General features: G+C 47.0%; 1 protein-coding gene across 11 annotated transcripts in view; it reads left to right on the top strand.

Moving 5' to 3' along the window:
- Positions 1 to 18,066, top strand: part of CUX1 (cut like homeobox 1) — a 364,039-nt gene that overhangs the window by 272,282 nt on the left and 73,691 nt on the right. For 6 of the 11 annotated variants that reach the window (XM_060259658.1, XM_060259664.1, XM_060259659.1 and 3 more), the window contains one exon: positions 2,747 to 2,803. The exons of the other annotated variants lie outside the window; for them this stretch is intronic. In XM_060259658.1, coding sequence (XP_060115641.1) covers positions 2,747 to 2,803 — 57 coding nt within the window. The remainder of the gene's footprint in view (positions 1 to 2,746; positions 2,804 to 18,066) is intronic. 11 annotated transcript variants of the gene reach the window in all.

The following is an 18,066-nucleotide window of genomic DNA, read 5'->3' as shown; positions in this document are numbered from 1 at the left end:
GTAAGTGTGCGAACTCTTATCTGAGAGAACCAGGTTTGACTCCCCACTCCTCCACTTGCAGCTGCTGGAATGGCCTTGGGTCAGCCGTAGCTATCGCAGGAGTCATCCTTGAAAGGGCAGCTGCAGTGAGAGCCCTCTCAGCCCCACCCACCTCACTGGGTGTCTGTTGTGGGGGGAGAAGATATGGGAGATGGTAAGCCACTCTGAGTCTCTGATTCAGAGAGAAGGGTGGGGTATAAATCTGCAGTCATCGTCTTCTTCTCCTCTAGAAGCCAGGAATTTTCTTAATATAACGCACAGGAAATTTGGAGAGAGTCCAAGAAATGTGAAAGCTGCCCTCACTTTACACACAAAAGATTTGTGCCTTGACGCATATGCCAGAAGTGGAGGCTTCTCTCCCTTGTGGGATTTTTTCAGTGTTGGCAATTGTTCAGGTCCTGACAACTTGCAGGGGCCCTCAAGTGACACCTACTTTCCCCCTTTTCCGTTCCTTTCCCTTACTTGCCTCCACACTGAGGGTAGGTTAACAAGAGGAACCTATGTAGGCTGAAACCAATCCGCCAGAACCCTGGAGTTGAAGGCTAGTCTCTAGAAATCCAGAATCCATTCTTTCCATTTTCAGATTTGCCCCCTTGCTCACTGGAACATGGTGGAGCTTCTGCCCACTCAAAAGTCCGAGCTAAGAGCCAGTCTGGTCTAATGGTTAAGTGTGTGGATTCTTATCTGGCAGAACCGGGTTTGATTCCCCACTCCTCCACCGGCACTTGCTGGGATGGCCTTGGGTCAGCCATAGCTTTCATATGAGTTGTCCTTGAAAGGGTAGCTGCTGTAAGAGCTCAGCCCCACCTACCTCACAGGGTGTCTGTTGCGGGGCGACAGGGGAGGTAAAGGAGATTGTGACTGCTCTGAGATTCAGAGTATAGGGCGGGATATAAATCCAATATCTTCTTCTAATTCAGGTGATTTGCATGCGTAACTTAAGATGCCTTGAGTGGGGAAAGAACCTGTTGCAAAGCCCAGACAGAGGCTGTATCCTGAGTGGATTAATTGTACTCTGGCTCCCTACAGTTGGTGGTGGTTTTCATTTCTGACCTGAGATCTATTAAGTGGAGATAAAAATCATTTGTACAAATCTTGAAGTTTAAGAGATGTAGCAACAGCTTGCTTAAGAGCAGCTACCTCCAAGTGCTCTAAAGAGAACTTGAGCTAGTCTAGCCAGTGGCAAAGAGGCTAAGCCACAGGTTAGGGAGGTCTTGGTTCAAGTCTTGTCTCTGCCTGCTATGAATTCACTCAGAAGCCTTGGGCAAGCCACATCTGCAATATGAGGGATAAAAGTATTATGCAGTCTTAAATACTACAGTGAAACAATGTACAAGAAGCACCAAAATCTTGAAAAGATAGCAGCGAAAAGCCATGCAACAAAAACTACTACAAGGAAATGGCTGCCAACGAAATAAAAAATAAATAATTTTATCTATTTATTTAGAAAAAAAAAATTATGCTGCGCCGCCAGGGAACCTGCCTGGAGTGGCTTAAAAGATAAAACTTAATAACATCATAAAGCGTTAGAAGTTATTAATTAAAATCCAGAATTAAAAACCCAGCCAGAGCATGAGAACAGGTAATTGAGAAGCTTAAAGTAACCATTTTCAGCCAGGGCGTAAAAACAGAGAATTGAGCAGCTTAAAATAACAGGTTTTAGACTAAAAGCACATTATAAGATGGTGTTATAATGGACTTTGGGCATTCATGCGTCTGTAAAGGCCTGAAATCATGGAGTTGTCCCAGCAAATGCTGACAAGCACCATTAGGTAGCTTCACATCCAGCGGTCTGGCGTGGGGCTTTTCACATGCGCCGGATGTTTGCACACTTCTTTGCGAATGTCAGCTCTGCATGCTTGACATACACATTAACGCAAACGTTAAACTGCAAGATCAGGTAGTAACTCTCTGGCGACAACTCAAAACAGGAGGCTTTCAACTGCATAAAGCCTCAATTTATCAGGAATCAGGATTTTGTCCATCCACTTGTTTGGACATGTGTTGGGCATTACGTTGCCACAGGATTCAAAAATACGGATTTCAGTGAGTCTGATGGTTGACCACAAACGCACTGGGGGATGTCCCTGAAGTGGGACAGGTGGAATCTTATTCCCTGGCCATGCATACCCCCTGTTTGGATGGTAGCATCCCTTTGCCTTCTCCCAGCAGAGAGCAGGAAGTGGGATCGTGCCTTTCCATCTTGCCCATCAGAAGTGCCCGCTCTGCCTTTAACAGCTCCAGCTTGTCCATACGTGGGCATTTCATTTGGATAGGGGTCACTCTCATTGGCCTGAATCATACAGTCCATTCCAGGACTGTTGGGATCAGCCATGCATTTTGGACCCACACACTGAATTTTATGTTCATGTGCCCTCGGTTTGGCCTGATGCCCATAAATGAATGACTCGGGTGTGGGTGGAGGACAGGCACGCATGGTGGACATAGCAGGAAGATGCATCCCCACCATGCAAAGGAATAGGTAAGGTATAGTATCTTCTGAACCAGGCCATAGAGCTTTCATCCCGGAGGAGCAAGCCAATTTCGTTGTGCAGCTTTCCTCACTTGTGATACTTCAGAAGGCTTGAGGCAGCTTTGAGCCACTTGTGACCCTTTGAAGTCGAAGCCCATGCTGGTGATGTTGGCAAGAAGTAGGCTGTATGCTTCTCGTGCCTCTTCCTGATAGCCCTCCTTTTCTTTTCTCCAGTCCTTCCCTCTGCGTCGTCGCTGCAAGATTCCCTCCAGCAGGGATGTGCAAGCTCAGGTAATCGCCTGGTTTCTTACCCACTCTTTTGCTTTGTTGTTTCTGCTTCTGTTTGGAGGGGTGGGGGGAGCAGGTGGACTGGCCTCCTTTCTCAGCTCGTGTCTTGGAGGGATCATCTCCACATTTTCTGGATATAGCATTGCGCTTCTGTGCATTTAGCAGGTATGGTTCCTTCATGCTTTCTGATGGCCACGTAGCCCCTGGGGATCATGGAGGTGTTCTGTAGAATTCTGTTATTGCAACATAATTCAGATTTTTAGAGAGAGCTCCGTAAGTCACTTGGAGAGCTGCAGTGCCAAAGAGGCTAAGAGACCCAGCCATGAACCAGGCAGCCTCCAGTTTTGATCTTGGCTCTGACCTTATCTCCTTCCCCATCTCTTTTCTGCAATACAGGCATAGGAAAACTGACCTACCTAAATGTTTTAAGTGCTGTGGACACTTGACTGTGTGGTCAGAAATGAAAAGTGTGTTGTTTGGTAGCTGAAGAGTCAGAACTTGCATTGTGAAATACTTTTCTGTGCTATGTGTTGCGTGTCTCTTATCCTTGTCCCCTCCTGTTCTTGATCTTTTCTCTTTTCCAACTCTTGTCTGAAACCTGGTCCTAACTACAGTAGACTTTCGCCAGGCACTTGCGTTGATTAAAAACTGACCCAAAGACAGAACTGTGTGTTAGCTGAAATGTGTTGAGGACAGACACAGAAGCAGCAGGAAAGCAAAGCTTGAGGCAGTGCCATGTCTCTTCATGCATTTTGGAATTCTTCCCCCTCAAGACCAATGTTCCCTCTAAGCTGCAGAGTCTTGTGAGCACAAATTTTATTTTGTGAGCGACTGGCATTAAAGTTGTGAGCTAGTGCGTAAATTAGTTTGCTCTTGGGCCATTTTTCCTGAGTTAAGACAAGAATTTGTGAGCCAGAGGCTAAAAAAACTATGAGCTAGCTCACATTAACTCAGCTTAGAGGGAAGACGGCTCAAGACAGATGTGCATGATTCAACCAAGGCCAGGGTACTTAGTTTTGATAGGGTGGGGACCCCGCTCTGCATGCACCCTCAAGAACCTGCTACTGCTTCATGGGATCAGTGTCGCTGGAACGGCATGTCAAGAGAATACTAGCATGTCTCCCTGATGTGGTTCCAGGTTTGTGCCAGAACTGGTACTGCTGTGTTATCGTGATTCTCATTGACCCCCACCCCCCACTTTGTTCCTGCTTCTCTCCAGAGCAGCAGCAGGGGCTCAGAAGTGTTGAGCAGGTGACAAAAATGACAGAGCAGGGGTGGCCAAACTTATTTAATGTAAGAGCCACATAGAATAAGCATCAGATGTTTGAGAGCCGGTGGGGGGGGGGGAGGAAGGAAGGAAGGGATTTAAAGAAAGAAATGCCTTCTTCAGGCTGGCCAAGGGGGCTTCAAGAGCCATACAATATGTGTGAAAGCCACATGTGGCTCCCAAGCCACAGTTTGGCCACCTCTGCGAAAGAGCTTTAGGTGGATCCTAGAGCATCACTCTGACACAATTATGTCATCGCCCTGACACAACGATGTCATTTCTAGGTTCGTGTCAAAATTGGCACCCCAGCATTGACGCGATGCCAATTACGTTGTCTGTGTCCGTCCCCACCTCCTAGATTGTTTCACCAGCAGTCAGGGCTTGGCTGGCAACCCTGGGGTGGGAAGCTGAGCACGTCAAAACCCAGGGGACCTGAAAGAACTTCTTTCATTTGTTTCTATTCCGTCGCCTGCTCAGCATAGGGGTGGGCAAATTTTGCAGCCTGAGTGTCCCCTTCTGGGCCTCTGCAACCTTTTGAGGGCTCCAAGTTGAACGGCCACCCTTCCAGAAACAAGAGGAGCTGCTGACCAATGTGGAACTCTCCAAAACAGGCAAAGATACCCAGACAGGACCATCGTTGCCACTCCGGTGCTCTCAGTGGCATTTGGCTCTCCGGCTGGCAAACCAAGGCTGGAGCCCAGTCCACTTTTTACCATGTGTATCCAGTTCTCATGAGAGAGAAAGAGAGAGAGAGTGTGTGTGTATATACAGCTGAACCAGGACTGTCCAATGTCAAACTAGGACACTGAGAGGAATTGCTGCTCAAGGGCTGGGATGTCCCGCACAAAGCAGCCTGAACAGTTGAGGGAACACTTGTGTATTTTCTGTCAGCCTTGTTCAAAACATGCAATTATATCTTTTTTGATCAGAGAGGGGAATTGGCAGGCTCCTGCTCCCATCTTCTGCACACTTATCTTTCCACCTCAGTGCTCTAATGCCCTTGGGTGAATCCTGTCGTTCTTAAAATGTATGTGTCGAATGTGCTGATCCAGTCACAAGGGAGTAAGAAAAAACAACAACCAACAACCAGAAGAATCTGAATTTCTGTGTACTTCTCTTTTTCTGCTGTAAAATTAACTGTCATTGATAGCTGAAATTGGGTTTTATCTCTCTCTCGATGTTTATGAGAGTCACACACAACTCATATTTGAAGTCCTATTTTTAATTTGCCTTGCCTTTATAATAAACTTTCCTTCAAAGCATTTGTGTGGCTTGGCATAATCTGAGAGAGGCAGACTGAAGCAGTGGTCTGAGGAGCTAACTTGGGCCGAAGGAGAGAGTCAAACCATTGTCAGGCGTGTGGATTGTACAGTAACCTTCTGCTAGCTGCTCTTTCTCTCTCTCTCAGCCTTCCTCACAGAAGAGAATGTGTTGCCCTGAGATCATGATGAGAAACATGGGATTAAAAATGTACCAGGGTAGCTTTAGAGAGCTGCTGTTTGCAGCCCCACCACCACCTCTACAGCACTGTGGGGCTTCCAGGGGTGGGGGTGGGGGAGATCTGGTGGTGCCACAAATACAGCAACCCGTTTACGACACTTGTGCATTCATGTTTGATACCGTTTCTTGATGTGATAGCTGATTCTATGCACACAGCCCCCCCAAATTCAAATCAAAACTGCTCATTTGCGGGTACAGCTGTGGGTGATCCCAGGAGGCCTTCAAATGTCTCTCTTACATTTCTTCCTTCCTGGGTATCATTCATCATTCCAGGCTTCACACAGCTTAAGTACAAGGAACTGTCATGGGATAGAGGGAGGCCTTAATTGGGGGACCTAATTTAGAAGACGTCTTTTGTCAGAATTAGAATCGAGTAATATATTGTCAAGAAATAAGGAATTGGGGCAAGGGGTGTTTGAAGCCTGTGACGCGATTGGATGAGCCGCTCTGAGGTCACAGGAAGGTGGGGTGAGCAGGAGGACTGTTGGTTGTCTGTGGTAGAGCTGTAGAAATCCTGGCGGGGGACTTGGAGGGATGGAAGGATCATGGAAACAGGAAAATGGGGGTCTAAGAGTAAATGTTAAAGGAAGGGCCACAGATCTACAGTAGAGCTCCTACTTTGCTTATAATAGGTCCCGGAGAGGGAATGTAGTGCAGTGGTCACAGTGTAAGATGGGGCCCTGGGAGACTTGTGGTGAACACGTCAATGTGAGGGGTTCCAATCCCTGCTCTGTCAGTTCAGTTCAGTTACCTTTATTGGCATGAAAGGAGAGATAGAAAAATAGATGTACACATATTTGCATACAAATAGATAAAACATGCCAACATGAGTCAAGACAAAAGAACATTCTAAAAGGGTTTAAAATCTGTACAAAAATAAGTCAAAAGTCAGTCTGTCATAAACTCACTGGATGACCTTGAGGCAGTTACTTACTCTTGGCCTAATGTCCCTCACAGTGATGTCAAAAAGCGAGCGAGAGTTGAACCAACCTGAGCTTCTTAGAGGGAGGGCAGGAGAAAAGTATGTGGCTAGGATTTCAGGTGCCCGGTGCCCTACCGCTCTTAAGAGACAAGGCTGACCCAGAGGGATTCTTGGGCTGACCTGTGATACAGCATCTTCATAGATTCACTTGGTTGAGCCTAGCCTCAGTCTGGAATGTGCTTGATTCTGCTGGGAAACCCGCCTTTTGGTACAGACTTACATTTGGTAGAGACTGCAGCCTTTGCTGTGGAGCAGGCTGAGTATCTCTGTGCAAATGGGCTGGCAGCACTGGTCTCAAAAATCTAGCTGCTCTCCTTTTCTCAGAGCCCCCTGCTCTGGGACAGATGCTTCTGTTGCAGGTTAGCTCTTCCTCTTGTACCATTGTGATTTTCAAGTGGTCACTGCGTCTCTTGCTAGCTTCCAGTGTCCATATTTCACATCTATTTGCATTCCCTGCATCACCACATCAGCAGCAGCTCTGGAATCGTTCCCATCAGGTTTTATTTGAAGACCACTTCAGGGACTGCAAAGACATAGGCAGATCTGCAAGAAGAACAGGAGCCTGGAGCTGGCACTCTGATTACTGGAGATTTCTGGTTTGGGGGGAGGCAAGAGATCGGCAAGGGGGTCGAGCATCTAGGGAAAACCACCAGGCGTTCTGTGCTTTACTGGCAGCTGCTCAAGCAAGTCAGGAATGAGAGCCAGGTGGCAGTTCTCTGCAGGCTGGCAAGAGAAACTGGTGCAGGCTCATGGCGGCTTTGGGGTGCTTTCAGGAGCCTGTCTAGTTGAAGAAGCTGCAAGGCTTTTGTAGGTTGGGGGAAGTTGCATCAGAGGCATGCCAGGCAAAGGGTCACTTCTGAAGGGAGCACTCCTTCCTCGCCTTTGATCCTGCCCCAAGTCTCTCCAAGCTGTGTTTTGGACTTGAGTATAAAATAAACAGATTGCGATCCCTAAAGCAGACCTCATGATTTCCTCACTGCAAGCTTTTCAAGAAAGTTTCTACTACAAAACTCCTGTTTCAATGGCAAGTGCAAAAAAATTTTTTTAAAGAAAAAGGATCCAGCTCAGTCTTGCCTCCTCCAGCAGGCAGCGACTTTCTTAGGCAGAAAAGGGTCTTTCCCATCACCCGCTCCCCAGCATCCTTTAGCTGCAGCTTCCAGGGATTGTGTCTGGGACGTTCTCCATACAAACCAGATGTTCCATTACTGAACCTGCCCAATGAGGTATCTGGAATACAGTTGGAGAATCTTGTCAAATATTGTCTCTGCCCACTAGCACCAGCTCTCCAAGGTCTAGGGCTGAGAAAAGTCTTCACCTGCATTCTGTGGTATCTTGGGTCCAATTTATCCATTCAAGAGTATCAAGCTGTAAAGAAGGACTGTTCCACTTTGGGCTACCCACTCTGTGTGTGAGAGAGAGATGTCTTTGAAGGATCTCCTTGAAAAGAGTTTTCCTACACATAGACCCACAAAACAGCTTATTCAAAAGAAGGCCAGCCTCTCTGTGATGTGCAGGGGAGCCCTACTGGTAACCTAGGAAGTGGTTCGGGCAGAAAAAGCTGGTTGTTTATTCTGCTTGGTGCCTCAACTTGCTCGGAGGTCTGGTTGTCACGGAAGTGACCAACCTGTGGCTGGGCCTTGAACTCTCTGACTCACTCACCTGATAGGGTGCCAAACAATATCCCCAACATGCTTCTCTTTTCTAGGCAGAAGGCAGGTCTTTGCATGGAGGAGAATACAGTCAGATTACCTCGCCAGTGTGATCTTTCTGGGAGAGCCAGTTTGGTGTCATGGTTAAGAGCGGTGGACTCTAATCTGGAGAACTGGGTTTGATTCCCCACTCCTTCACATGCAGCCGGCTGGGGGACCTCGGGCCAGTCATGGTTCTGTCAGAGCTCTCTCAGCCCTACCTGCCTTGCAAGGGTGTCTCTTGTGGCAAGATGAAGAGAAGGCGATTGTAAACCACTCCGAGACTCCTTTCGGTAGTGAAGGGTGGGGTATAAAAACCAACTCTTCTTCATCTTCTTTTGTCCATAGGGGCTAGAAGACCAAGCTTGGCTTGGATTTGAGGCATGACCCCTAATACCAAACTGGGCCCAGATTTTCTGCTTACATTTAAAAAAAAAACTGTATCCTTTACAGACCCAGAGGAATAAGGCAAAAAGTCCAGACAGTCTTCTGCCTAATCAGCTAGGGAGAAAGAAGCCTGCTTCCAGTCTCCATTGCTGTGGCCAGCAGGGATAATAATAGCTAAGACACTTGCTGTGTCCCCTCTGACAAACTTTGCTGTTGTCTGGGAGGAAGCATAAGCAAATCCTAGCATGAGTGAAAATGCTCCAATGACAAGGGGAGAGGCTATGGCTTACAGAAGGTCCCCAGTTCAATCCCTGGTGTCCTCAGTTAAAGACTCTCAAGTACTAAAAAGGTAAAGGTGCAAGCACCAGTCATTTCCAACTCTGGCGTGACGTCGTATCATGACGTTTTCACAGCAGACTTTTTACGAGGTGATTTGCCATTGCCTTCCCCAGTCATCTACACTTTCCCCCCAGCAAGCTGGGTACTCATTTTACCGGCCTCGGAAGGATGGAAGGCTGAGTCAACCTGGAGCCAGCTACCTGAACCTAGCTTCCACCGGGTTTGAACTCAGATCGGGAGCAGAGCGTAGGCCTGCAGTACTGCAGCTTTTGGGGAAGGCAGTAGCAAAGCACCCTGTAAAAAGTCTGCCGTGAAAACATGATGTGATGTCACTCCAAAATCAGAAACCAACTGGTGCTTGCACAGGGGACTACCTTTACCTTTTTTCTACTGCAGCTTTACCACTCTGCCCCACAGGGCTGCCAGGGGCTCTCAAGTACTAGGTTCTAGACAATACCTTTCTGTGCCAGAGACCTTGGAGAGCCACCATTAGTGAGAGCAGGCAGAGAAGTAGATGTGCTCTTGGTCTGATTTGGTCTGAGGCAGTCTTTGTATGTTCTTACATAAGTTTCCAGGCAGCTGCTGAGGCAGGCACAAAGTAATGGATAAATAATCCAGTGATTAATGTGCTTGATTTGCGTAATTGGCAACAAATTTGCATAAGAAGCCAGAGAGAGGGGCCTTGGATCTAATAATGCTTGCCACCGCCACCACCCCCCGCCTTGCTACACCAAACAATTTTGTCCCCCCTCTCTTCTGTAAGAGTCTGAGTCTCTCTCTTTTTTGTAAAATTGCTTTCTTGTTTGTTTGTGGCTGGAGATAAGCTGCACTGAGCACGATGGCAGATATCATCTCTTCTCCCCTCTGTTTTCTCTCTGTGTGTCTTCTCCTCTAACACAAATCATTAATCCAGTATCAGCATAACTTCAGGTTTTGTTCCATACTGGATTCTCTCTCTTTTTTTCTCCCTGCCTCCCCTCCCCCCCCGTCCAATCTCCTGTTTGGAACTCGGATCCTAAAAATAGTGCCAATTTGAACTGGCAGATGTTTCGTTTTGACCTTTCGCAAAAGGGGCTGGAATTAGCCTGTCAGTGGGTACCTAAATAAAGCAACTGAAACTGCCTTTTGTATAAAACTTTGCAATTGCTATCCTCGGAGGTGTCAGTGTTTTTAATCTGTTTGCTTGGGTGGGAGGGGTGGCATCGAGGGACTGTTCTGTAAGCAGAAGCCCAGCAGCTTAGGAAAAAGAAGAGACGGTCAGGTTTGAAAGTCCCAGCTGAAAACTATGAGGGTCCTCTCCTGCCGCAGCGCCTTCCATTGGGGGTGGGGGAGATCAGACAGGATGATGACCCCCTCAGGTTTCACCCTGTGTTTACTGGGAAGGGGGAGTAGTCTTGTTAAGAATTCTTAGTGCAGATCTGGAAAATATTCACGAAATGGCAAGCCGAATGGTCAAGTACTTGGAGCACCTTGAGGAAAGACCAAAGAAGTTGGTGCCTTCCACTTAGAAAAGGAAAAGGAGAATCAAGATTTTTTTTTTTTTGGCTATACAATTGTGTTAATGGAAAAAGTGAAGAGAAGAGTCTTTTTTCTCACTCACCTCTAAATGCCACAGTCACCCAATGAAATGCCTTGATAAGAGACTAGCAGAAGACAAAGTATTGTATGCAAGACTCAACTTGTTACAGCTACTTGACCAGTAACCTTAGATTACTTTAAAATTAGACTAGGCAACTCAGTGGATTCAAGGCCTGTCATCACTGTTAGCCATGATAGCTGAAGTCGAAGCTTCATATTCATCAGTGTATCTCTGAAGCCCGCTTGTTGGTGGGGGTAACTGTAGGAGTACTGCTGCCTTTCATGGCCTGTTTGCAAAAGTTCTGGAAGCTTCTGGCACAGGCACCTCCCCTTCCTGGTCTGATCCAGAAGGGCTCTCCTTATGTCTTCAGGGGTCCTGAGATAGGAGGTCCCTCCTTCTAGTGGATGAACCTGACTCCAAGTATCCATTCAGAAATTCTCCTGCACAGCCCCTGCCCACTTGGTGCAGGCAGTGTTCCCAATAGATCTGTGTTCCTTTGCCATCCGTTTGATTTGGTGTTCCCCCCTCCCCCTTTCCTGCCACTTCCCCACCCTGCAATTATTTAACATGAGAAAGGTAACTTTAAAAATGCACTAAATTGCAAATGTTGAAGTGGGGGGGGGGGAGAAAATTGAGTAAGAGGAGAGCAAGGGAGAATTCTCGGAGAGCAGGGAGGGGGGCAGAGCTGTGCAGAAATGCAGGCCTGAAGCTGGGTTAGCAGTGGGAGTCCCCCAGGGCAACAGAAAGATGTTATAATCAATTACCACATCATAACACTGATGTATGATAATTACTGAGTCTTCCTCCTGAGATAGTGCAGCATTTGGCTGGGCTGCAGCTCGTTCATGGTCCACTGCCTGATTAATATGCAAATAATAGGCTGATTGCATGATGAATGCGGAAAATGAGTTGGCTGATAGTGCGCCCACCGAAGCGGGAAGATGATAAATTACTTTTTACTGACTGTCCTACATTTAAGTACCCTCTTCTCTCAGCGGCTTCCCCCCCCCCCCCCACCACACACACACCTTTTTACAAAATATCACAAATTAAGGAAAGCAGGATGGTGCAAATGGGAGGATGTGTAAAATAATGTACCTTAATGGCTTTTATTATGACGCCCGGGCGGCTTATGGAAACGGGATCCGGTTTCACAAGCCAGGAGGGCAAATAGCCACAGTGGCAGGTCAGTCTGTCAGCCGGCGCTCTTGCAGGGTAAGGCGTGAGCTGTCCCACTGAAGCCGAGTCAAGCTTTGAAGCTGCCCTTCTATGGGGGTCATAGGAGTTTTGCTTTTTTTGATGGGCAGAGAGGGTATCTTTCCCAGCACCGGCTCCCTGAGATCCTTTCATGGGAGATGTTGAGGGCTGGACGTAGGGGCTCTCCCTCTGCTTGCAAAATGCATGCAGCACTGCTGAGCAGTGGCATGGGCATGTGTGGTGGTCTTGATTCCCTGAGGGAGCTGTAGTGACTTGGGGGACTTCCCCATTAAGAGTGGCACAGGACTTTGCCTTATAGTTCAGTTGAATCCAATTTTATTGCATAGGGCCCACGGCCATTACAAGCAATAGAAAGTAATGTACAGTAAAATATAGTACAGTAAAACTAGATTAGAGCCCCGTGGCGCAGAGTGGTAAAGCTGCAGTATTGCAGTGCTAAGCTGTGCTCACGACTTGAGTTCCATCCCGGCAGAAGCTGGGTTCAGGTAACCAGCTCGAGGTTGACTCAGCCTTCCATCCTGAGGTCGGTCAAATGAGTACCCAGCTTGCTGTGGGGAAAGTGTAGATGACTGGGGAAGACAGTGGCAAACCACCCCGTAAAAAGTCTGCTGTGAAAACATTGTGAAAGCAACGTCACCCCAGAGTCGGAAATGACTGATGTTTGCACAGGGGACTACCTTTGCCTTTTTAAAACTAGATTAAGACAGTGTGAAAGTTGCATTTTAAAAACTTGTTTTGTAAGAAAAGGAAAAACTCCAATAAACATTTGTTAAATGCTCAAGTGGAGTATGCCGACACTGGCTTGGCTCTAATTTTCTTTACTGCCAACGCAAAAAGGGCAACCTTATGTGACACCTCTGGCTCTAAATCTGCTAGGGCCTAAATTGGCCAGGATTGTAGCTAAGAATTTCAGCTCTGCCTTATACTGAGTCAAAGCATCAAGCTTTTTATTGGCCTTTCTGGCTTAGACCTGGAATATTCTACATCCAAAACAGGTGTTCTGCCATGGAGTTCCTGTACAGACACATGAAGTGACTTTACATCAAGTCAGACTACTGATCCATCTAGCCCAGCTTCGTCTCCAGTGGCTGGCAGTGGCTTTCCGGCTCTTTCCCTGCCCCTGTTTTTTGAGGTCCTTTAAATGGAAAGGGCAGAGATCAAACCAGGGGACCTCCTGCATGGGAAGCTCATGCTTTTCATGCCGTTTCCCCGGTAATGTTGAATCTGTCACTTATTCATTATTGCTTCTTCCCCCTTCCCATCCCACCCCTTGGGGTTGGGTCGGGCAGCTGCAATTTAAAAAACAGAATGCGTTAGAACAAATTAAGATAAGACACCTAATTAAGAAGATTGGAGCCATTGATACGTACCCTACACACCTACGTAATCCAGTTGTTAAAAGCCAGCCTGAACAAGAAGATGTGCAGCACGTCTGGGAAATGCTCAGACTTCGAAGGATTGCTGAGAGGGAGGAGCCCCACGCGGATGCTGACTCCCGTGCCCCACCCCTTTGGAAAGTGACATCGTTGTTCACGGCTGAAGCTTGGATGGGTTCCAGGGTGGCTGTTGCTCCCTCCCCTGCACTCGGAGGGGATGCCTGTGGATGTAAGGCAGGGAAAGGGATTGAAGGGCTGTCTTGTGAATCCTCTCTCCCCCCCACAGTCAGTAAGAATGTATCCATCCTGCAGAAAAATGCACCATACCTTCTCCAAACCTACCGTTTTTTGAAGTTCAGGTGAGCAGAGTAACCATAGTGATCCAGAAATGCTAGAGCAGGGGTGCCCAAATTTGCTAAATGTAAGAACTACACAGAATAAACATCAGATGTTTGAGAGGCACAAGAAAGACATGAACATCAGATGTTTGAAAGCTGGGAAGGAAGGAAGGAAGATGGGGAGGAGAAGGAGGGAAAGGTGGAAAGAAGGCAACTTTAATTTTAAATGCATTTCCAAGCTTGCTGACTTAGCATCTCAAGGTGATTTAAAGAGAGAAATGCCTTCTCCAAGCCAGTCGACGGGGCAGTGAGGGCTTTGAGAGCCACACAATGTGTGTGAAAGAGCTACATGTGGATCCCAAAGTGTAATTTGGCCACCTCTGTGCTAGAGTTTGGGGCTCTTTTGTTTAGGAAAAAGTAATCTGAAGGGTAGAGAAGGAGGATATTATATAGCCTGATCTTGGGACCTAAGCAGAGTTGGTACATAGATTGGAGACTGCCAGGAAAGGCTCTGCAGAAGGTGGCCATGGCAAACCACCTCTCCTTCTCACTTGCCTTAAAGCTCTTTTGCTGGGGTCTCCATAAGTCAGTTATGGGCTGCTTAAGGGGTAGGGAAAAGATTATAGTGGCATAAGAAAATGTAGGGTGTGAAGGAAGTGTTTAGCTTCTTCTCCTTCCACAGCAGAACTCAGGTGGCATTCAATTAAACTGATAAGTAGGCGGGGCTATATCCACTCGCACAGTTCCTCCAAGGGACTGGTATTTGCATTTGAGAAAGAAGGAGCAGTGGTTTCTTCCATCACCTTACCTTCCACATTGCCTTCTGTGCTGTTCCTGATGGTCTGCTGAGCTTGACTCGGGGACGGGTTGTAGCAGGAACTCCTTTTTCTTATTAGGCCACACCCCCTCTGATGTAGCCAATCTTCCAAGAGCTTCTAGGGCTCTTAGTACAGGGTCTGCTGTCAGCTCCAGGAGGATTGGCTACATCAGGGGGTGCGGTCTAATATGCAAAGGAGTTCCTGCTACAAAAAAAAAGCCCTTCTAGTAGGGAAGTCCTTCTTTGTGAAAGCCACAGGTGGTGGGCATATGGGTGGATGAAAGGAAGTTTTTCTTCACACGTTTAATCCCCTGAGCTCATTACATCAAGATGTAATAATGGCTGCTAGTTAGATGGCTCTCAGAAGGACCAGTTGTGGTGCAGGTAAGGGAGGGTCTGTGGCTTGATGGGAAAGCATTTGCTTTGCAGTCAGGAGGTCCCAGATTCAACCCCTGGCATCACCAGTTAGCAGGACCAGGTAGGAGGTGATGAGGAAGACCTCCGCCTGACATCATGGAGAGCCACCACCAGTCTGAGCAGAAAACACTGACCCTGATGTGCCAATGGTCTGGTTCAGTATATCGCAGCTTCATGTACGTTCATGTGCGACTTCCCCATTCCTGATTTTTCCCCCTGTCTCCCTGCTCTGTAGCACTGTAGGCAGAGCTTGTGCGAGCAGCAAGTTGCCCTCTCCGGTGGGTCCCCCCTCCCTGTAAATGCACGCCCCTCTTTTTTGAATTTGGTTCAGCGCAAGCATGCACCCTGGACTTAATGAGAAGGGGGGCACGTATCAAACCCATCCGCCAGGAAAATCATGTCTGGGTTTTGCTTGGACTGTCACGGCGTGGCCTGTCATTTTGTTTCAGCGACTCGTCCTTCCAAATGCGCAGTTCGCCTTATGGCACGCCGGCAGTGAAAATGTCACTCTCAATAATTACTTTTTGGCGAAGATGCCTGCTGACTTCCTACCTTCAAGCTGTTTTTTACACAGTGGGGAGATAATAAGAAATGACTTTATCCTGACTGCTCAAATGAACACTAAATGGAATTTGGGTTATTATTACTGGAGATCGAGGACCGTGCGTCGGAATTTAAATAGTGGATCAGATCAGCAATAGACATTTCTTGGCAAACTGCAGCAGATCCGCTTCCCAAGTCCACTCCTGTTTAAGAGTTAACATGGTAGCTGTCTGCTCGCTGTCTTTAGAATATAGCTCTCTTTTTTTCCCCCCTCCTGTCCTTAGAGATTTCCTTTCTGTTTCAGCAGTCTTACATGTCTGGGGTCTGACTTGTATCCCCCATTTCTCTCTTCTCGAAAACCGAAGCTAGGAAATTCAATACCTTCCTCAAGAAGAGCTTTTATGCAGCCTTTAATGATTTCCAGGGATGATCATAAAATCCCGTTAGGGTGGATTTGGCCATCCAATCTTCATCCATCTGCCCTCTTGAAGCCTTTGCTTCAGATCAAAGCCCAGTCAGCAAGTAGTCAGAGGGAGTGTTTGCGGTTTGGGGAGGTCTCCCTCATTTTTTCCTGGTATCCCCAAACGCTGAGAATTTTTTGAAAAACTACAGGCTCCCGTGGAGACACATTTTGATGAACCTGTAAAAAGTACAGCCATATTTTGTAATCTAGATTTTAAAAAAAAAAAATCAAAAGCAGTCTTCTTTAGAACTAACGCTTTGAATGCCAAAAAAAGGTGGTGTTTAGATTTCTGTTGTTTCGTCTCACAAAGGGATAGGGTTTTTTGGAGGGCAGGTTTGCTGTATTTCTGTGTTTTAACTAGGGTTGCCAACCTCCAGGTGGGGCCTGGAAATCTAGAATTATAACTGATCTCCCGGCAGCAGCCATCAGTTCCCCTGGAGAAAATGGCTGCTTTTGGAGGGTGGACTTCATAGTATTATACACTGCTGAGGCCCCTCTCCACCCCAAACCCTGCCCTCCCAAGGCTATACCTCTCACACTTCTCAATTCAGAGCAGGCAGCCCTGGTTGCAACTCATTCAGGACGCTTAACCTGGGTACCTGCAGTGCTGGGACCAAAAAATTAAAAAATCACTGCTCTCCATGATCTCCTCAAACACAAAAGATACAGGGAGGCGGATTGAGTCCTTCTCTCTGTCACCAGATATAATGAAAGATCATCACAGCGAACCCGCATCCACATTAGGATGGGCGTGGTGGTGATCCACTCATCCCTCTTAATTTCCCCCAACTCTCCTTCAGAAACAGCTGCTCCCTTGTGAGGGCAAGGCTGGGCTAGGCCTGGTGGGGTAAAGCGGCTCAACTTCAAAGCTTCAAGCTAGCAGACCAGGCTCATAGGGTATGTATATTCCAAGTGTGGCCAGTCCGGATGCATCACGCTGCTTGCTAATTGCAGGAGATGACACGGCACATTCTCCTGTGGCTCTGTACTCGTCTCCTCCCTCAGCCTCTCACCTTTCGGCCATCTTTTCCTCACTTGGTCCCAGTTCCGAAGCCTTGTCTTTGAGATTTGCCTCAAGCCTCTGCTTACTTGGTATGTTTCTGGTGGCATTACTGAACAGGTGGTGGCGATACCTATCTTTCTCATCCCATTGCTTTTCTCTTTCTGGAGAATTTTTGCACTGCTGTCACCCCGACAGACCTTCCCATTCTACTTTTAAGCACAGTGAACAGTCTCTTTCCACGGTGTGTCACTGCCTCTGGAAAAAGCTGGCATTCTGGGGATTTGAGTACTTTCTTTTAACACAGCAAATGAAACCCCCAGTGGGATGCAGTGGTGAACTGGGATCTAAAAGGTGCAAGTTTGAATCCCCATTCTTCCATGGAACCTTACCTGGATCAACTTGGGTCAGTCACACACTTTCAGCCTAACTTACCTCACAAGGTTTTGGTGAAGCTAAAATGGAGGCAATAAGAACAGTGTCAACGTGTTAATGTGGCCCTTTTTTTTTGCTTGCGTGTAGAAGAAAGTAAGAGAAAATCTCCAGTACTTAAATGCATGCATACAGTGAAGGAACAACACATTTACTTTTGACTAACGCTTCATTTTTAATTGTGTGAAGGTGGTTAGTTGTATATTCCTTGTAGTGCAAGTGTTTTGCATGTTAACGGTTGTTTTTAAAGCAAATGTGAAGTTGAACAGGCATTTTTGAGCATGGCAGCAAGCACACAGCCAGCAACACTAGTCCCTGAGCAATCTCCATTTGCCCAGTGTGGTATAATGGTCAGAGTGTCAGACTAGCATTTGGGAGACCTAGGTCTCAATCCCTGCTCTGCCATGGAGACTTGCTTGGCGACCTTGGGCAAGTCACAAACGTTCGGCCTAACCTACCTCGCAGGGCTGTTGTGAGGATAAAATTGGGAAAGAGGAGAAGGATATGAGTTTCTTTGTGCTTCCGTCAGTGAGAAAGGCTGTGGATGGATGAAATAAATAAATAAATATAAAACTCAACCATTTCCGAGCCCAGTGAAAACCAAAACAATAGGCAAGAGTTTTAGCAATGGGAACAAGCAGATTGGTCTTACCCTTCACTTCTTGCAAGTAATGGGACTTGAAATCTAAAATGATTGCTAGATTCATATTAAGTGTACTTGGAAAAGCCCCCTGTTGAGAAATTTAGTCAAATTTTATTTTCAAAACCAACCATATTTTCAAGTGAAGGAGGACAATTCTCTCCTTAAAAGATCCTCCTACCCAAATGCTGTAGAGTTGCTGTTCTTTGGGGTGGGTTTTGTCTACCTGTCTTGTCTAAAAGAAGTCAGCATTGTCACCATAATTTAACAACGCTTCTGT

This window comes from Heteronotia binoei, chromosome 18 (assembly GCF_032191835.1).
Source record: "Heteronotia binoei isolate CCM8104 ecotype False Entrance Well chromosome 18, APGP_CSIRO_Hbin_v1, whole genome shotgun sequence".
NCBI lineage: Eukaryota > Metazoa > Chordata > Lepidosauria > Squamata > Gekkonidae > Heteronotia > Heteronotia binoei.
This window is presented reverse-complemented; position numbering and strand designations above follow the sequence as displayed.